At 36.4% G+C, this 14442-nt stretch overlaps 1 protein-coding gene across 8 annotated transcripts in view; it reads left to right on the top strand.

Moving 5' to 3' along the window:
* The window catches only part of MYO16 (myosin XVI), a 370010-nt gene that overhangs the window by 253221 nt on the left and 102347 nt on the right, over positions 1-14442 (top strand). For all 8 annotated transcript variants that reach the window (XM_048328397.1, XM_048328433.1, XM_048328379.1 and 5 more), the window contains exons 18-21: positions 917-1034; positions 1807-1878; positions 2498-2639; positions 12040-12112. In XM_048328397.1, coding sequence (XP_048184354.1) covers positions 917-1034; positions 1807-1878; positions 2498-2639; positions 12040-12112 — 405 coding nt within the window. The remainder of the gene's footprint in view (positions 1-916; positions 1035-1806; positions 1879-2497; positions 2640-12039; positions 12113-14442) is intronic.

Here is a 14442-nt window from a genome sequence, read left to right as displayed (position 1 = left end):
ACTGTCAGTTCTGCAGTTTCATCAGAATCAGATTCCAAATACTATTCTTCAAAAATATTTCAAGAATCATCAATTAACTTTGCTGTGCACAATGACATGTAATATTATAGTGCATATCAGGTTTCCTGTTTTACAATTTTAAGAAGCACCATTGTTATAAAACTGACCTTAAGAAAATCTTCCAAAAACACACAATGCTTTCCATATTTTAAGATTTAAGGGTCATATTTAATGGATCATATTTTTCCTTGAATTTAAAAATATTTTTTAAAACAATTAACCAACCAAAACAACCAAAGAAAGTTAATTTTCTTCTTGCTGTGCTAAAAATGAGGCCAGGAAAAATCTGCCCCTAAAGTTAAGTGCTTCACAATCTGAAACATTGCAAAAGATTATGCAATCCTGGAGGGAAAGTGTGAAGGTAAGGAAGGTTGCTTGTGTTTCTTTCAGACCTTAATTGCAGCTTTTAGTACCAGGAACCTCTTTTAGTTTAGACCTAAACACTTTGTTTGTGAATTCACTTGGTTGACACAAAAAATCCCTTGCTATTCTCAGATACATAAATAGTCTCAATGGAAATTCTCTATGGACAAGATATGTTTTATTTCTTGTAGAAATAATGCATCCATTAAAGATATTTCTGTATTGTTACCACATTCTGAAAAACATTCTTAACCTAGCGGTTAAGGTGACTTACATTAAAGGAAATAAAAACTAATTTTGTTGGTTCATGTCCTAGCTAGGTTCCAGTTTGATTTTAGATTTCCTGTTAATAATTCACACATGAATACTTTTCAAATTATCAAATGCCACTGATAGAAACTAAAAGAATTTGTGTTTTTATAAAGCATTGCCTTTCACTGGTGTGCCCAACAAATCTTTTCTTTATCTTTAATTCTGCAAAAAATGTATGCAGGAGGTGGAGAACCTGTTTGTAATTCTCTCAGCAATTCTGCATCTTGGAGACATTCGCTTTACGGCTCTGACAGACGCTGAGACAGCATTCGTGTCAGACCTGCAGCTACTGGAACAAGGTCAGTAGGATGTGACCTTGGAGCATCGCCTGCTCGGTCCCACAGCAGGGAAGTTGCACTGTTCCACCGACAGATGGAAACACATATCCAGGGAGACAAAAAAAAAATGCCTTCTGAAAATTCATAAGTTACTGTGGGAAGACAGTATCCAATTGACTTGGATGTTTTATAAATTACAGATTTTTATGGAATGAAATAAAATGCCAGTATTTCAAATTATCTAATTAAGTGTCATATTTAATGCTATTATTTGCCAGAAGAAAATGTACAGTGTACTTCGTGCAGTCTTCTTTTAAAATGCTTCTGCAGCGCTTGTCAACAGCTGAACAATTTGCCTTGAATTGAATTCCTTACATTCAAAATCTATGTCTTAAAAGGGTCTCGTTTCAGTGCTTCGAAGTTTGCCCTCTTGGTCGCTAACAAATGTCTTCCAAGTGGCTTATGGATACAGAATGTCAATAAGTGGCATACCTTAACTCTAATACCATAGAAAGTCTGCCAAACCCTGGGGAGAGTCCTGAGTAATCTTTGAAGGGGATAGAAAGCTATAATGTAATATACAGATATATTAAAACTTCACAAAGTACTGATTACAGTAATCCAATTGAACGTGTTCATTAATTTTGATTACTCCTGTGACAGCACCCTTTTCTTTAATGTTTGGATTCTTTCACTATTCAAAAAGAAATATACAGAAGAAAGTCTGCTGTAAAAAATGAAATGTGTCATATAGCATAAATTAGTCTTTGTTTACATTTTCTTTTCATTTCAGTGGCAGGGATGCTGCAGGTTTCACCAGATGAGCTTGCTTCAGCCTTAACAACTGATGTTCAGTATTTTAAAGGTGATCTTTTCTAAGTTTACATTCTTATAGATCAGACCCGGTGGCATTTTGATCCTTCTGATTTAAAAAATTTAAAAGCTGGTGATTTTTGTTCCTTATTTCTTGTATGGTCCTGTAAACATTCCCTCTGAAGAATATGTAGGCTTATCTGCCAGGCAGTAAATCAGACTGGGCCACCAAATTAGAAATGCCTTTGTAATATGGAACAAAGCAGTTCCACACTGTGATGCTGATGAGCTCCTAACTTGATCAATGTTACAAAAGTGTGTCAAGATAACAGATTAGATATTAATAGATAATATTAGTAAGAACTGTAATCAACTGGAGTGTCTTGGGAAAAAACATCTGAAAAAAATATTTTCAGTAAAATACTGGTTCTATGTGGTACTCATACTCTATATGGTACTTTATACTTTTTGAACAAAGTATAAAGGCATGTATTTCCAAACTAAAAATGTTTTGAGTGTTGACAGTCTTCTCCTCTTGCACTGGAGGCTTCAGAAAAAAGCTAACACCATGTAAATGTTTGGCAAAGGAGAAGTAGCTAAATTTACTGTAACTAAAATTAAGGCAAAGTTTACAACACACTTTCATCTCTATTTTCTGCTTTTTCTTTTAGGAGACACGATTGTTCGGAGGCACACTATAGAGATTGCAGATTTTTACCGGGATCTCTTGGCGAAATCTCTATATGGTCGTTTATTTAGCTTTTTAGTCAACACAATCAACTGCTACCTTCAAAATCAAGATGAGAGTGGCAGGTAGGAGTGCCATTGGAAACTATTAGGTGTTCCATTATCTGTTCAAATTCAGAACCATAAAAGAAACAGGATTCCATTAAATGGTGGAATTTAATGCACACTGATAATGTTTTAAAGCATTTTATAATAGCATGACAGTGATACTTGGGTCTTTAAAACACTGGCCATTCCTTCTAGTTGTTTCTACTGTAACATATTTGTTTATTTCTTTGCTTATGTAGGGGGCCTTAGATTTTGCAGTAATCTAGATTGGTGGTTACAATTAGTAGCCTTTTAGGACTTGACAACACAGAATGAGCTATGTCTTTCAACATGCAAAATGCTGCTTGTTGCTTTTTTAATGCAGAACATACTTGTTTGTTACAGAGGGGATTACCGTAACAAAAATATATCAAACCAGGAGTCCCGTGGAAAAGAAGTATATATGGACAGATTCGTGGTAGATGTTTCAGGAATGTTTATTTCTCCAGCAGCATGGCCGGGGCTCTGCTCAGGAACTCTGCAGTCACGGGACCCGAGGGTCCTTGGCCACGCGGGAACACAAACCAACCAATGGGGAACGAGGCTGACCAGGGGCAGGGAAACCCCGTGTCTCCCCTCAGGGCCCCTCTCCCAGGGCTCCATGGCAGGGGGGGAGACCCCAACACTTGTTCTTCCCAAAACAGTGACCTTAGCACAGGGTATTAAAAACACAATTTTATTCAAAGGCCTTCAAATGAACGTTTAAACTTAACTGAATTAAATGTTCTAAGAATGTTCTCTAGGTTAGCATCTTCTAAATGCGGTGCTGTTGCTATCCAGCGTGGTTTCTTGGAAAAATGAATGCTAATTAATGTGCATCAGTGGAGCAGTCAAGAAACAAGTTAAAGGAACAACAAAAAAGAGGAGATCTCAGTAGAATCAAAGTAACAAACTAAGACAGTAGAAGTAATTAGATGATCATATGCATGTGACTTAATCAAAGTTCAACAGCTCATATGCTCAGCTGAGCTTTCTTATGAACGTGAAATACGAATGGTTTGGAATTCTTGGTAAATGGTAATCCACTAATGACAGACTTTCATAAGTAAGTTTTCTTTATATCGTATCTCCATGGCTGCATAGGACAAATTCTTACTCTTTTGGAGTTCAGGGACTTCAGAATCTTATTTTTATTCTTATTCATAGACCAATCAGTGACAAATCACATTTCTGTTCTGTGGGTGTAGCTAAGAGAAAAAGGTTGCATGCCTGAGTAACTCAGCTTTGTACACCTAAAATCTGTCATTATACATACGCCACTAGAGTGTGTGGTGTATATACACTGCTCACTTCCTGCTGAAGGCAATCAGAAGTAACATGGAATGATTTTGCTTGTCTGTTTGTGACACTAAACTAGAGCAATTTTCCAATCCACGTCCTAATTTGTCATACTCTGTTCATAACAAGGAAAGGCATGAGGTCACAATTCTTCCTCATTCATTCCTGGGACATATGGAACAGAGGCTTAGCTCAGTGCATGTCTGTGACAGACAACGATCTAGCTCAGGCATTTCTAACTAGTGAGTTTTTTTTGTAGTGGTTGTTGAGAGAGAAATTTAGAATTGGTATATTAAAAATCTATTGAAATTATTTGAAATAATTTTTCAGTCTGTAATTTTAAAATTTTATATCTCACAGTCTTTCAGAATAGGTGTTGTGTATCTCTGTTGCTAATATAAACCTATGATTTCTAGATATCTTAGGATCTTCAAATAATGAAAGTCAAAGTTGTTTGTGTATTACCTTGTACTCTCCTTTTAGTGCAATCTCTAGGTAGAAGAAGTGACTTCTACCTTGTGAAAATATTTCTCAGTGAAACTATTTCTACCTGTGAAGTAACTTGAAGACTCTGTGAGGTTGTAAGTTACAGCTAAAACAGGACAGCTGTTTGATGTATCAGAAGTGAGGAATTTGCTATAGTCTACTGTGGCCACATATTATACCTGTACTTGAAAATGGGCAGTTCTTCATTTAGGCTGGTTATAGAAAGCTAACCAGCTCAGGATTAATTGGCAGTACTGACAAGATACACTAAATTTTATCAGGCCAAAATCAGCTTCATTCCCTTTCCAAACTTGAAGCTAAGTAGCTTATTTTAAGTGAAAATTAAGTTGATCATCCTACACTAATATTTGAACCTCAGTTAAAGTGGCCCACACCCTTTTTTTTTTTTTTTTGGTCCATCCTAATCATATTGCTTAACTTGGAGGAATAAATCAAGGCGTAGAACAGTTCTAGGTGCAAACTGGATTACTGCAATGAATTTGTGATTTGTGGGTCAGATTTACTTCAAATACATCTGAGTAACTATCAATTAGCAGCATTGTATCTCCAATTTGGTGCAGTTTTAATAAACCTCTACTTAAAGATCCACCAAAAACATTAACTTACATGACTAGATAAGTCTGATACATTCCAGGCCACGCTGTGTTCCCAGGTTGGAAACTGACAGAATTACTGCTTATCAGATGGAATGAAGCCTTGATCAGAAACCTGGAATAAGTTTTCTAAATCAGTTTTCTTGTTTTGTTGTGAGGCAGTTTAGCTGCATTTCCATCACACTTCAGGGAGAATTTATGAAGCAATAAAATTAGATTTATTGGCTTAGTAACTCTAAAAGAAGCATTTGATCTTAGCATTTTTGAGGAAACTGGTTATCTCTGTTTAACTTTTATGGTGGAAATACTTGATTTTGGTATTTAATATTGATTTATATTTACTATGAAATAGTTTGTGACAGATTTCAGTCAAAATAAAAGCAATAATTATCATTAAATCTAAGCGAAGGAAGATGATGCTGTGACAAGCTGCAAAGAACAAGCTCTAAAGGTATGAAGTATAGAGAATAAAAAGTGTTGCCAGAATCCAGAAAATTCATTACTTTGTAATACTACTCAATAGGTATAAAGCAAGAATTTTAATAATGGTGTTAAGTGAGAAAACACACCTTTAGAAATGTTTTTCTCTTTCATAAAAACTTAAAATTTTGTCTCGTTTTAACTAAATTATAACCCTACATGCTAGTTTAGACTGGTTGCAAGATCTGAGGTTTTTTACTTTATTCATTCTGATATTATTTAAAAAAAACTTAATTGGCCCCTAGAGTAGAATTAGAAGAAAGCTATTAACATTTCTCACAAGTGCTTATAATTATCTTTTTTAATTGTTGATATTTGTCTTCACTGATCTATATAATGATTTCCTATTCTAGTGATTTTATTATTATCAAAATAGTCTAGGTGAATTTCTTCCTAAGACTCTTAACTCTTCGAAGTTTACCACTGTTTTACTTTCATTTAGGTAAGTATGCTGATGTTCAGTTTTGTAGATTCATGGTTGCTTTAATGTGACATTTTGAGGTAATAGATTGCACATTGGCAAAGTTGGATCTAGTGATCCAAATGAGTAATGAAATGACTTAAGGTAATGTTTTAACAATTCCTGACTCATTCTGCAAGAGAGCTTTCTCTTTATGGAGATTTAAGAATGCCTGTGAATTCTTGTGAAATATTGTTTTTCTTTTCTCATGGAAAACAAGCTAATTAGGTATATGGGCTTGAGAAAATCTTGATACTGTGTTCCCTGCCTGCTAGTAAGTTGAAGGCATGTTATTTTATCAGCTAGTTAGAAAACATTTTCTCTCTTTGTAGATAAAACCTGATAAAAAGCTGATACATATTTGGTAGCTAAAACCTGGCTGAACAGCAAGTCCCAGAGGGTCTGGGTCTAGCTGGAGGCCTCTCACTAGCAGTCACCCATTACTGGGCCCAGTATTGTTTAACTTATTCATATATCACCTGGACGATGGGACAGATGCTTCCTCAGCAAGTTTGGTGACAACACGAAGCTGGGAGGAGTGGGCAATATCCCAGAGTGCTGTGCAGCCCTTCAGAAGGGCCTCAACATGGTGGAGAGATGGACAGAAAAGAACTGCATGAAATTCAGCAAAGGCAAATGCAGGTTCCTGCACCTGGGGAGGAACAACCTCCTCCGGCAGTACAGGGTGGGGGCTGATCCGCTGGAAAGCAGCTCTGTGGAGAAGGACCTGGGTGTCCTGGTGGACAACAAGCTGTCCATAAGCCATCAGTGTGTTCTGTCCAAGGAGGCCAATGGTGTCCTGGGTTGCATTCGGAAGAACATTGGCAGCAGGTCCAGGGAGGTGATTGTGTCCCTCTACTCAGCCCAAGTGAGTGTTGTGTCCAGTTCTGGGCTCCTCGGGGCAAGAGAGACACAGAACTCCTGGAGCAGGTCCAACAGTGGGCAGCAAGGATGATTCAGAGACTGGAGCATCTCTCTTATGAGGAGAGTCCAAAGAGAGGTTGGGCCTGTTTAGTCTTGAGAAAGGACAACTGAAAGGGGAATCTCATCACTGTCTACAAATTCTGAAGGGAGGTTGTCAAGAGGATGGAGCCAGGCTCTGCTCAGTGGTGCTGAGCAATAGTAAAAGAGGCAATGTGCAGAAGCTGAGGCACAGGAAGCTCCACCTGAACATGAAGAAGAACTTTTTTACAGTGTGGGTGGCCATGCAGGTTGCCCAGAGAGGTTGTGCAGTCTCCCTCACCGGAGATATTCAGAAACCATCTGGATGCAATTCTGTGCCATGTGCTCTGGGATGTCCCTGCTTGAGCAGGGAGGCTGGAGCAGATGACCTGCTGTGGTCACTTCCAACCTGACCCATTCTGAGATTCTTATGTGGCAGTATTACAGACAAACAAAGAAAGCTGGCATTGTTATACTTTCTGTCTGTATCACTAGGTCAGCCATAGAATTCTGTTGCAAATAGAGCATACAGAATATTTCTAAATAAGTAGTTTCTGAAAGGTTTTATATTCTGACTGTATACTCTTGTACCCATCAAAATTCAAATAGTGCCAAAGGGTAGCAGCAGTAGGAACATTTATTTGGGCAAAGGAAAGATGTCAGAAGTCTCATTTACAAAATTCTTAGTACACTATCTAATTTATAGAACAAGATATTCTGGAACAGAAATCTTCTCAGCTTCAGAAAAAATATCAGAAAAAAACCTAAAACATTTATTTGTCTATTACTGGACTCAATAGAAGGTTGCTGGGAGTGCAGGAAGGAGGGAAAGAACTTCCTATTCAGAGCATGAACCCACAGCATAATGAGAATTGTTTCTGTATGTGGAGGTAGGGAAATCTTTTAAAACTGACAAACAGTACAAAGCATCTAATCTAATATGGTACATAATATCATAATTTGAAATCTGCTTCATTCTGGATAATTTCCAATGTTTCATTAAACAAGATAATTCCATTTTTTAAAGCCCAGAACAAATACGACTTGAAAAAACTGAAGAAGAGTACGTGCTACTAATGAAAGACCTGTAGATCTTGAGCCCACTGGCAAATATACTTCTTGCTTCCTGCCATAACTGTCAAGTCACTCAAAAAAGTGTTTGTCAGATATGGAGCCAGTGTTTCTTTGTGATATGTCCAGCCACCATCTCTATATATACCACTCACACTTGTGTAAGGTAGTACTAAAAGAAAAATTACAGTTGATGAGCAAGATACCCGAGAGACATGGCAACGACACCAAATCTCAGGAAAAATCTCAGACAATTGAAAAATCTCCCTCAAAAGTTTCAGAAACTAGTTTTGTTTAGTAATTGTTTGAGATGAACATATCCAACTGGAAGCATTCAGCCTATTCCCTTCAAGAACTGTGTTTGTGACAACAGGTATAATCTGTTCCCCTGGGAAAACTGAGAGCTTCTTAATTAGGATTCTGAGGGACCTCATTTGAAGGCTAGACTATATGCTTCATCTAATCAGAGAAATATTTCCTCATTAATCGGTATCACTTCCAGTTTATCAAGATCAGACATAAGCCTTCCTCATTACTGGCAGAAGTTGGAGGAAGAGCAAAATCTGTTGTATCTTGGGCAGGTGAAAAGGCACATTAGATCACCCTCCCACAACAGATTCATCTCACTGCTTTATTCTGGCAGATTGCAAAAGATAACAAAAGGAATGAACCCTACTGATTTTGGAGCTAAGAACCATCTGGGACGGAAAAAAAGTGAACAAATAATGTTCTGTATGTTCGTCTGCAGCACTGGGTCAGACATATTGTAAAGGGAGTCCTGTTTGCCTTGCCAGGAATGGCAAATGGTTCAAGAGCATCTCTTGATGAATGGCAAGATCTCTGCCAAGGTGGTAATTATCAGACAGGATGTCTTCTGTATGTGTATTGTTTTCAGGAGTTGCCAGGATTTTTTATGTAGTTTCTTTATAATACAATTGTTAAGTGTACAAGATCAAAAAGGTATTTCTAGTCTATAAGGGTATCTTTACAGAGATGTTCTGAGGAAAAAAGGAAAAACTGGAGACATTGAAAAACATTGTAAGCTGAAATGCTGTTGTGTGAATTAGAAAACCAAAATTATTTATAGTGAACATCCATGCTTGTTTTTAAGTATTCACACCTGTGTGCTGGTATAAGAGATAAAGTTCTTCAAACATCTTCACGCAGCAAATTCCTTTTTTTCTAGTTTCTATTCTGGGAAGTATTGTCAAACTTGAAATCAAAGTCTCAGTCCCCAGTAAAATTACAGTTGTTTTAGTTATACATAGTAAATATTAAATATCTGAAACATAATGAAGAAATGTGTCAGTGATGGTTAATAACGATAAAATAATAAAATAAGGAAATCTTTCAGAACAAAAAGTGATTTTTTCTAATATTTTTTCTTTTAGACACTAGTGACATGCCCTTTCATTTGTAAACATGGAACCATTCATGCTTTATTTTGCCTTGGGAATCTCTGGTATGATTATTTAAGGAAAGTAATTTTGCTGGAATTAATATGATTGACAGCTAGCCAGTAAAAACATATAGGGAACCTCCTTCTGGCAAGAAAAGTGGTATGAAAAAAAGAAAGACAAGAAGAAAGATTTAAAAAGCAAAGTAATTTGCAGTCATATATAAAGCAGTGCTTTTAATTTGGATGTTGTGCTGTCAGTTGTTACTTAGTTTTCAAAATCTGAGCAATAATTTAATACAGAAGATTACTATCATGGTTGTAGAGATTTTGCACATAAATAGCACAATGTAACAGTAAAATGTCGCTGTTGTAGAGGATACAAAGCCTAGCTCTGTTATACTTGCCCCCTAGGCAAGATATTAATTATGTAAAACCTCCAGCTCTTTTAACGTGCTGTGTGCATCTCCTAATAACACTAGACCAAAATTATCAAGAGGAGTTCATAGAAACACTGAGACTACATGTTTTTCTGTCAACAAATGCATCTCCAGAAAGCCAGGATATTTCTCACAAATATCACAGTTTTGATACAGAATGTTGTTTGAGGTAGGCAATAAGCTGTCTGCTAAGGCTTTTACCCCAAATTTTGGAACGTAGGACCAGGTTCCTGTTTTGCCTGACTTTTAATAATTTATTAAGTCAGTTTGTATTGGTCTTTTCCTTATGCAAATGTTTATATATTCCTTGAGGGAAAGTAAGAGAGACTAATTTGACAAAATAACAGTCATGGACTCAACTGGGATGTAAACCATCCTGTCTCAAATCTATTAATTGAATCAGAAAGAGAAGGGATAAGCTGTTCTGTGTTAAGTAGTTCTTAAAAATTGTGAACTATAATGCAATATTTCAGCTGTTGTACAATGTTACATAGCAGTTCATGTTTTGCCTTCCTACAAGGAAGGCTATATACAAATGAAAAAAAAAAAAAACAAAAAAAACAAAGAGTGAAAACCTATCAAGTATTCTGAAATTTCAAGCTTCTCTTTTTTTTCCAAAACCTGTTTAAATAGTATGGTAATTCTGGATTTTCAATACTAGTTTCTCTGAGGTAGTTTGTTTTTAAACATTTAATTCTTCTTTCTTGAAATGAAAAGGTTTTGTTGAAAACACATTGTGACAAGGAATATACACCCTCCATCTCTAATCAGCAGCAGTTGTGAATGAGGCTTACATTTTAAAACCCAATTTAAATTGCACTCATTGCTAGAGATGGAGGTGGTGATATAGCTTTATGCTTTTTCTTGTAGAAATTCTCTTGGAGGCTAATCGACCTCCTGATAACCTCTGCTGCCCAACAAAGCCATTCTGGACTAGATTTATTATGTAACAAGCTCTGTCTGACATTTATGCACACAGCTAGTCCTGTGACAATCAGTAGTGCATTGAACTAGTGTGCTTTTGAAATGAAGACAAACTTCTTGGGCATGATTTCTGAAAAAGGCTCCTGCTTGCCCCTGAGGATTGTTTTTCCCAGTTTGTTTTATAGTATGCATTTTTTTCAAATGATTTTATTTTGTTAGTTTCCTATATAGGAATTTATTTTGAGGGCTGGATCCTCATCTAATGACGTGGTAGGGGTTACAATGGCTGCAATGGAACTATATTCCTGTATTTCAACAGTGGTTCACCTTCTTCTCCTTTACATCTGTAGCCTGATATGCACAGAGATTTAGACATATAGGAAACTTAGAATATGGAGAAAAAAAACTATGGAAGGATCTCAGAACCAGCAGCCTGCAATATTATCGTTGCAAAGTAGGCAACAGAATGTCCCAAAATACTAGTTTTGCTCACTGCAGTGAATTTAGTTTTCTCTCCAGATCAGGTTTACAATGACCCAGTCCCAAGCAAGTACAGGATAATAACACCTCTGTCCTTTTCCCATTTCTCCTGTTCAAATCCTAGCTGACTGCTCTGCTGTGATCCTTCCACTTGGCCACAAGAAAATCCCTTCCCTGAACGCATGCAGTGACACACAACATATTAGATGCAATGTCAGCAAGTATTCTTTTATATGTACAGAGAGGAAACATCTGCCTTCTTCAGGCCTGACCGCTGGCTGTCCTTTCCCCTGGGACATGTAACCTCTTGGGCAGCCTGAGCCCAAAAATTCTACCTGATGCTGACACAGAAAGGACTTGTGCTTAACAGGTTTCCCTTGAAGTACATTTTGTAGAAGCAATTCTGGCTGCCAAAGAAATACAAACGGGAAAGAATAACTGAGTGCAACCAGGCATTTTTGAAACTTCTCTGAAATGGTTACCCCTGATGTCAGAAAATGGGTACCTATCGCCTTAGAAACTGGACTTTAAGGAAGTTAAGATTTTTTCCTTCTCTTCCAAATACAGTTTTTAGCATGGCTGCTAAAGTAATCTTGAACCCTGCTTTTTTATTTCTGTTCAGCATAACAGGTTGGTGAGTAGAATTTTGATTCTGTTCTATACATGGCCTGCTTGTGTATTTCATCCATGTTTTTGAAATACAGCCTGCTTTTGTCCTAGAACAGAAATACTTCTGTGAGAAACAACAGATGTATTATTCACTTGCTTGAATTCTTATTATCTGTAATATCTTTTTTTTTTTTCCCAGTGACCAGGTGTTTGAAATTGGAGTATTAGATATTTTTGGATTTGAAGAATTTCAAAAGAATACTTTTGAACAGGCAAGTGTGGATGTTTTGCTGAATTTACTGTACCTGTTGTTAATTCTCTAATTGACCAGTTTTGATCAGAATACAAATATACATGAAAGTGAAAATTTTCTCTTAAAATATTTTTTCCCATTATACCTATATGTGTATGAATTATATACTGGGTTTTGTCTTGTTGACAATTTTAAAATAATATAGTAAATATCTCGTGATTTTGCAGAGGGGTAGTATCAGCACTGAAAGAAAATCTGAGGGAAATAGTGTTGTTTATTTTCATGCTTGTGGAAGTTATACTTCAACTACATCAGTGAGTACAAGGAGAATACACTGAATTGGAAGAAAGAGCAAGAGGTCTTCAGATGCCTTGGAGAAAAAATGAAATGAAAATGCTGCATTATGCTAAGTGCCATTACTGGCAGATTCACCTCTGTGTGACTTTACAAAAAATTGTATTGCATCCATGGAAAATAAATTGAAATTTATGCCACTTAATGCTTTAAAATCCTGTTAAATATCAAAGTTTCTTTAAGATGTTTGCCTACCTTCAACATTAGTCACTGAACACCAGAGCTCTTGTGAATTACATATTTCAGACAGCATTAGTGACTCTATACAACACTCTCAAAGAGGTGTTTAAGTTGTAGGTCAGTTGTTCATTCATTCTGTAGTGCAGTGGAAGAAAATCAAAGCATAGAACAAAAAAGCATAGAAAAGAATTGAGAAGGCATCATCAGCAGCAAATGACTTGTTATTGTTTGAAATCAGGATTTGCCTCTTTGTCCCAGTCAGTCCATTGTTTTATGGCTCAACTTCCTCTTTCTAGTGAAACAGAAGTCATAGAGCCACATTAGTTCAGCTTGTATAGCATGTTTACATTGCTACCCAGTTTCTAAATATTTGAAAACACATTATGGGTTTACCTGTACCTTCAAAAGAGCATGTAAGAAGGCAATAAAATAAATTCTAGTTTCCCTTTCACAAAATTCTTTTTGCTGTTACAGTTCTACCTTGCTTGAACATCTGCTGGATTAAGGACTGTTGATGTGTACCAATATTCCTAGGCATTTACTCATTGTGAATGCTGGCTTTGGGAGAAAATATAAAGTGAAAAATTAAAAACATTTTAACAGGCTGAGTATATGAAAAAAACAAAACCATAAGCCTCCTGATTAATAATAATAAAATATTCTATGCAATTTAAACGCTTCTCAAAAGAGAGGGGTTCATCTTGGGACTTACTGGTTATTTTTCTTTGACTCTGTTGTGCATTGCTTTTTTGTCATGAAACTCATAAAAGATCTGCAATTGACATCATGAAATACTATGAATTGTATTTTCAGAGGTAAGTAATTTTCTGCTTAGTAACCGCAGAAGATGCTTGAAGAGAAAATACAAGATCTAAGAAAAATTACTTAAAATGAATTTATTTTATGATTTCTGCATAGAAATCATGATAATTTCAAAGTCAAATTTGCATTTCTATTTTATTTTTCATAAATAAATATATTTCAAGAGACACTTACTGTCCCTTCACCTGGACTGAATGCATTTGGTTGAATAATATTAAGTAATATTCTGAGTCATTATCTCAGTACCTACTTAACTGCATTCCTGAAAAGACAAAGTAGAGAGTTTTTTATATGAACTCCATGATGTAATTAAGATTCCTAATTCCTGAAGCGATAGGTTGTAGCATCAGTGAAGAGAAGCCGTTTGTATCACCATGTGATACAAACTAATCATGCCGACTTACCCCAAAAAGCCTGAACTTCAAAGCTGGAGGTCTCTAGCTGTCTAGCCTCTTTCAGAGTCCTGCCTGGGCTCGTTAACCATCACAATAAACAGTCTTGGTAGCCGGGATAGGCTCCTCATGCAAAACATTGCATCATGTCTGCAAACACGCCCAGTGTCAAGCCCTGTGATTGCCGAATGTTAGCACTAAATGTTACAGCCAGACAGTGGTGGGGCCATAAAAATTATTTTTTAATCACATTTAGATTAGCATATTTTAAAATGGCATTAGAAAGGTAATTTTATGGAATAGGAACCTTTTTCTTTTTTCAAATTAGTGTATGATAGGGCATTCTTTGTGATATCTGTTTTCCTGCTTTCTTAGAAAAATAATTGTGAGTGTTTTCAATAAAAATTAAAACCCCTTGATTGCCCAGAACTGGGGACATTCCACGTAGCTCTGTGAATCTTTCTGGTGCTTTATATCAGGCTGGTAGATAGGCAGTTTAATATCATGATTAAGAGAGCAATAAGATAGTAAATCACATGCCAGTTTTAATAAACTGTGTTTGAAGATGGTTCAGGCAAACAGAGATGGACAAACCAGGTAG

This window comes from Corvus hawaiiensis, chromosome 2 (genome assembly GCF_020740725.1).
Source record: "Corvus hawaiiensis isolate bCorHaw1 chromosome 2, bCorHaw1.pri.cur, whole genome shotgun sequence".
Taxonomy (NCBI): domain Eukaryota; kingdom Metazoa; phylum Chordata; class Aves; order Passeriformes; family Corvidae; genus Corvus; species Corvus hawaiiensis.
This window is presented reverse-complemented; position numbering and strand designations above follow the sequence as displayed.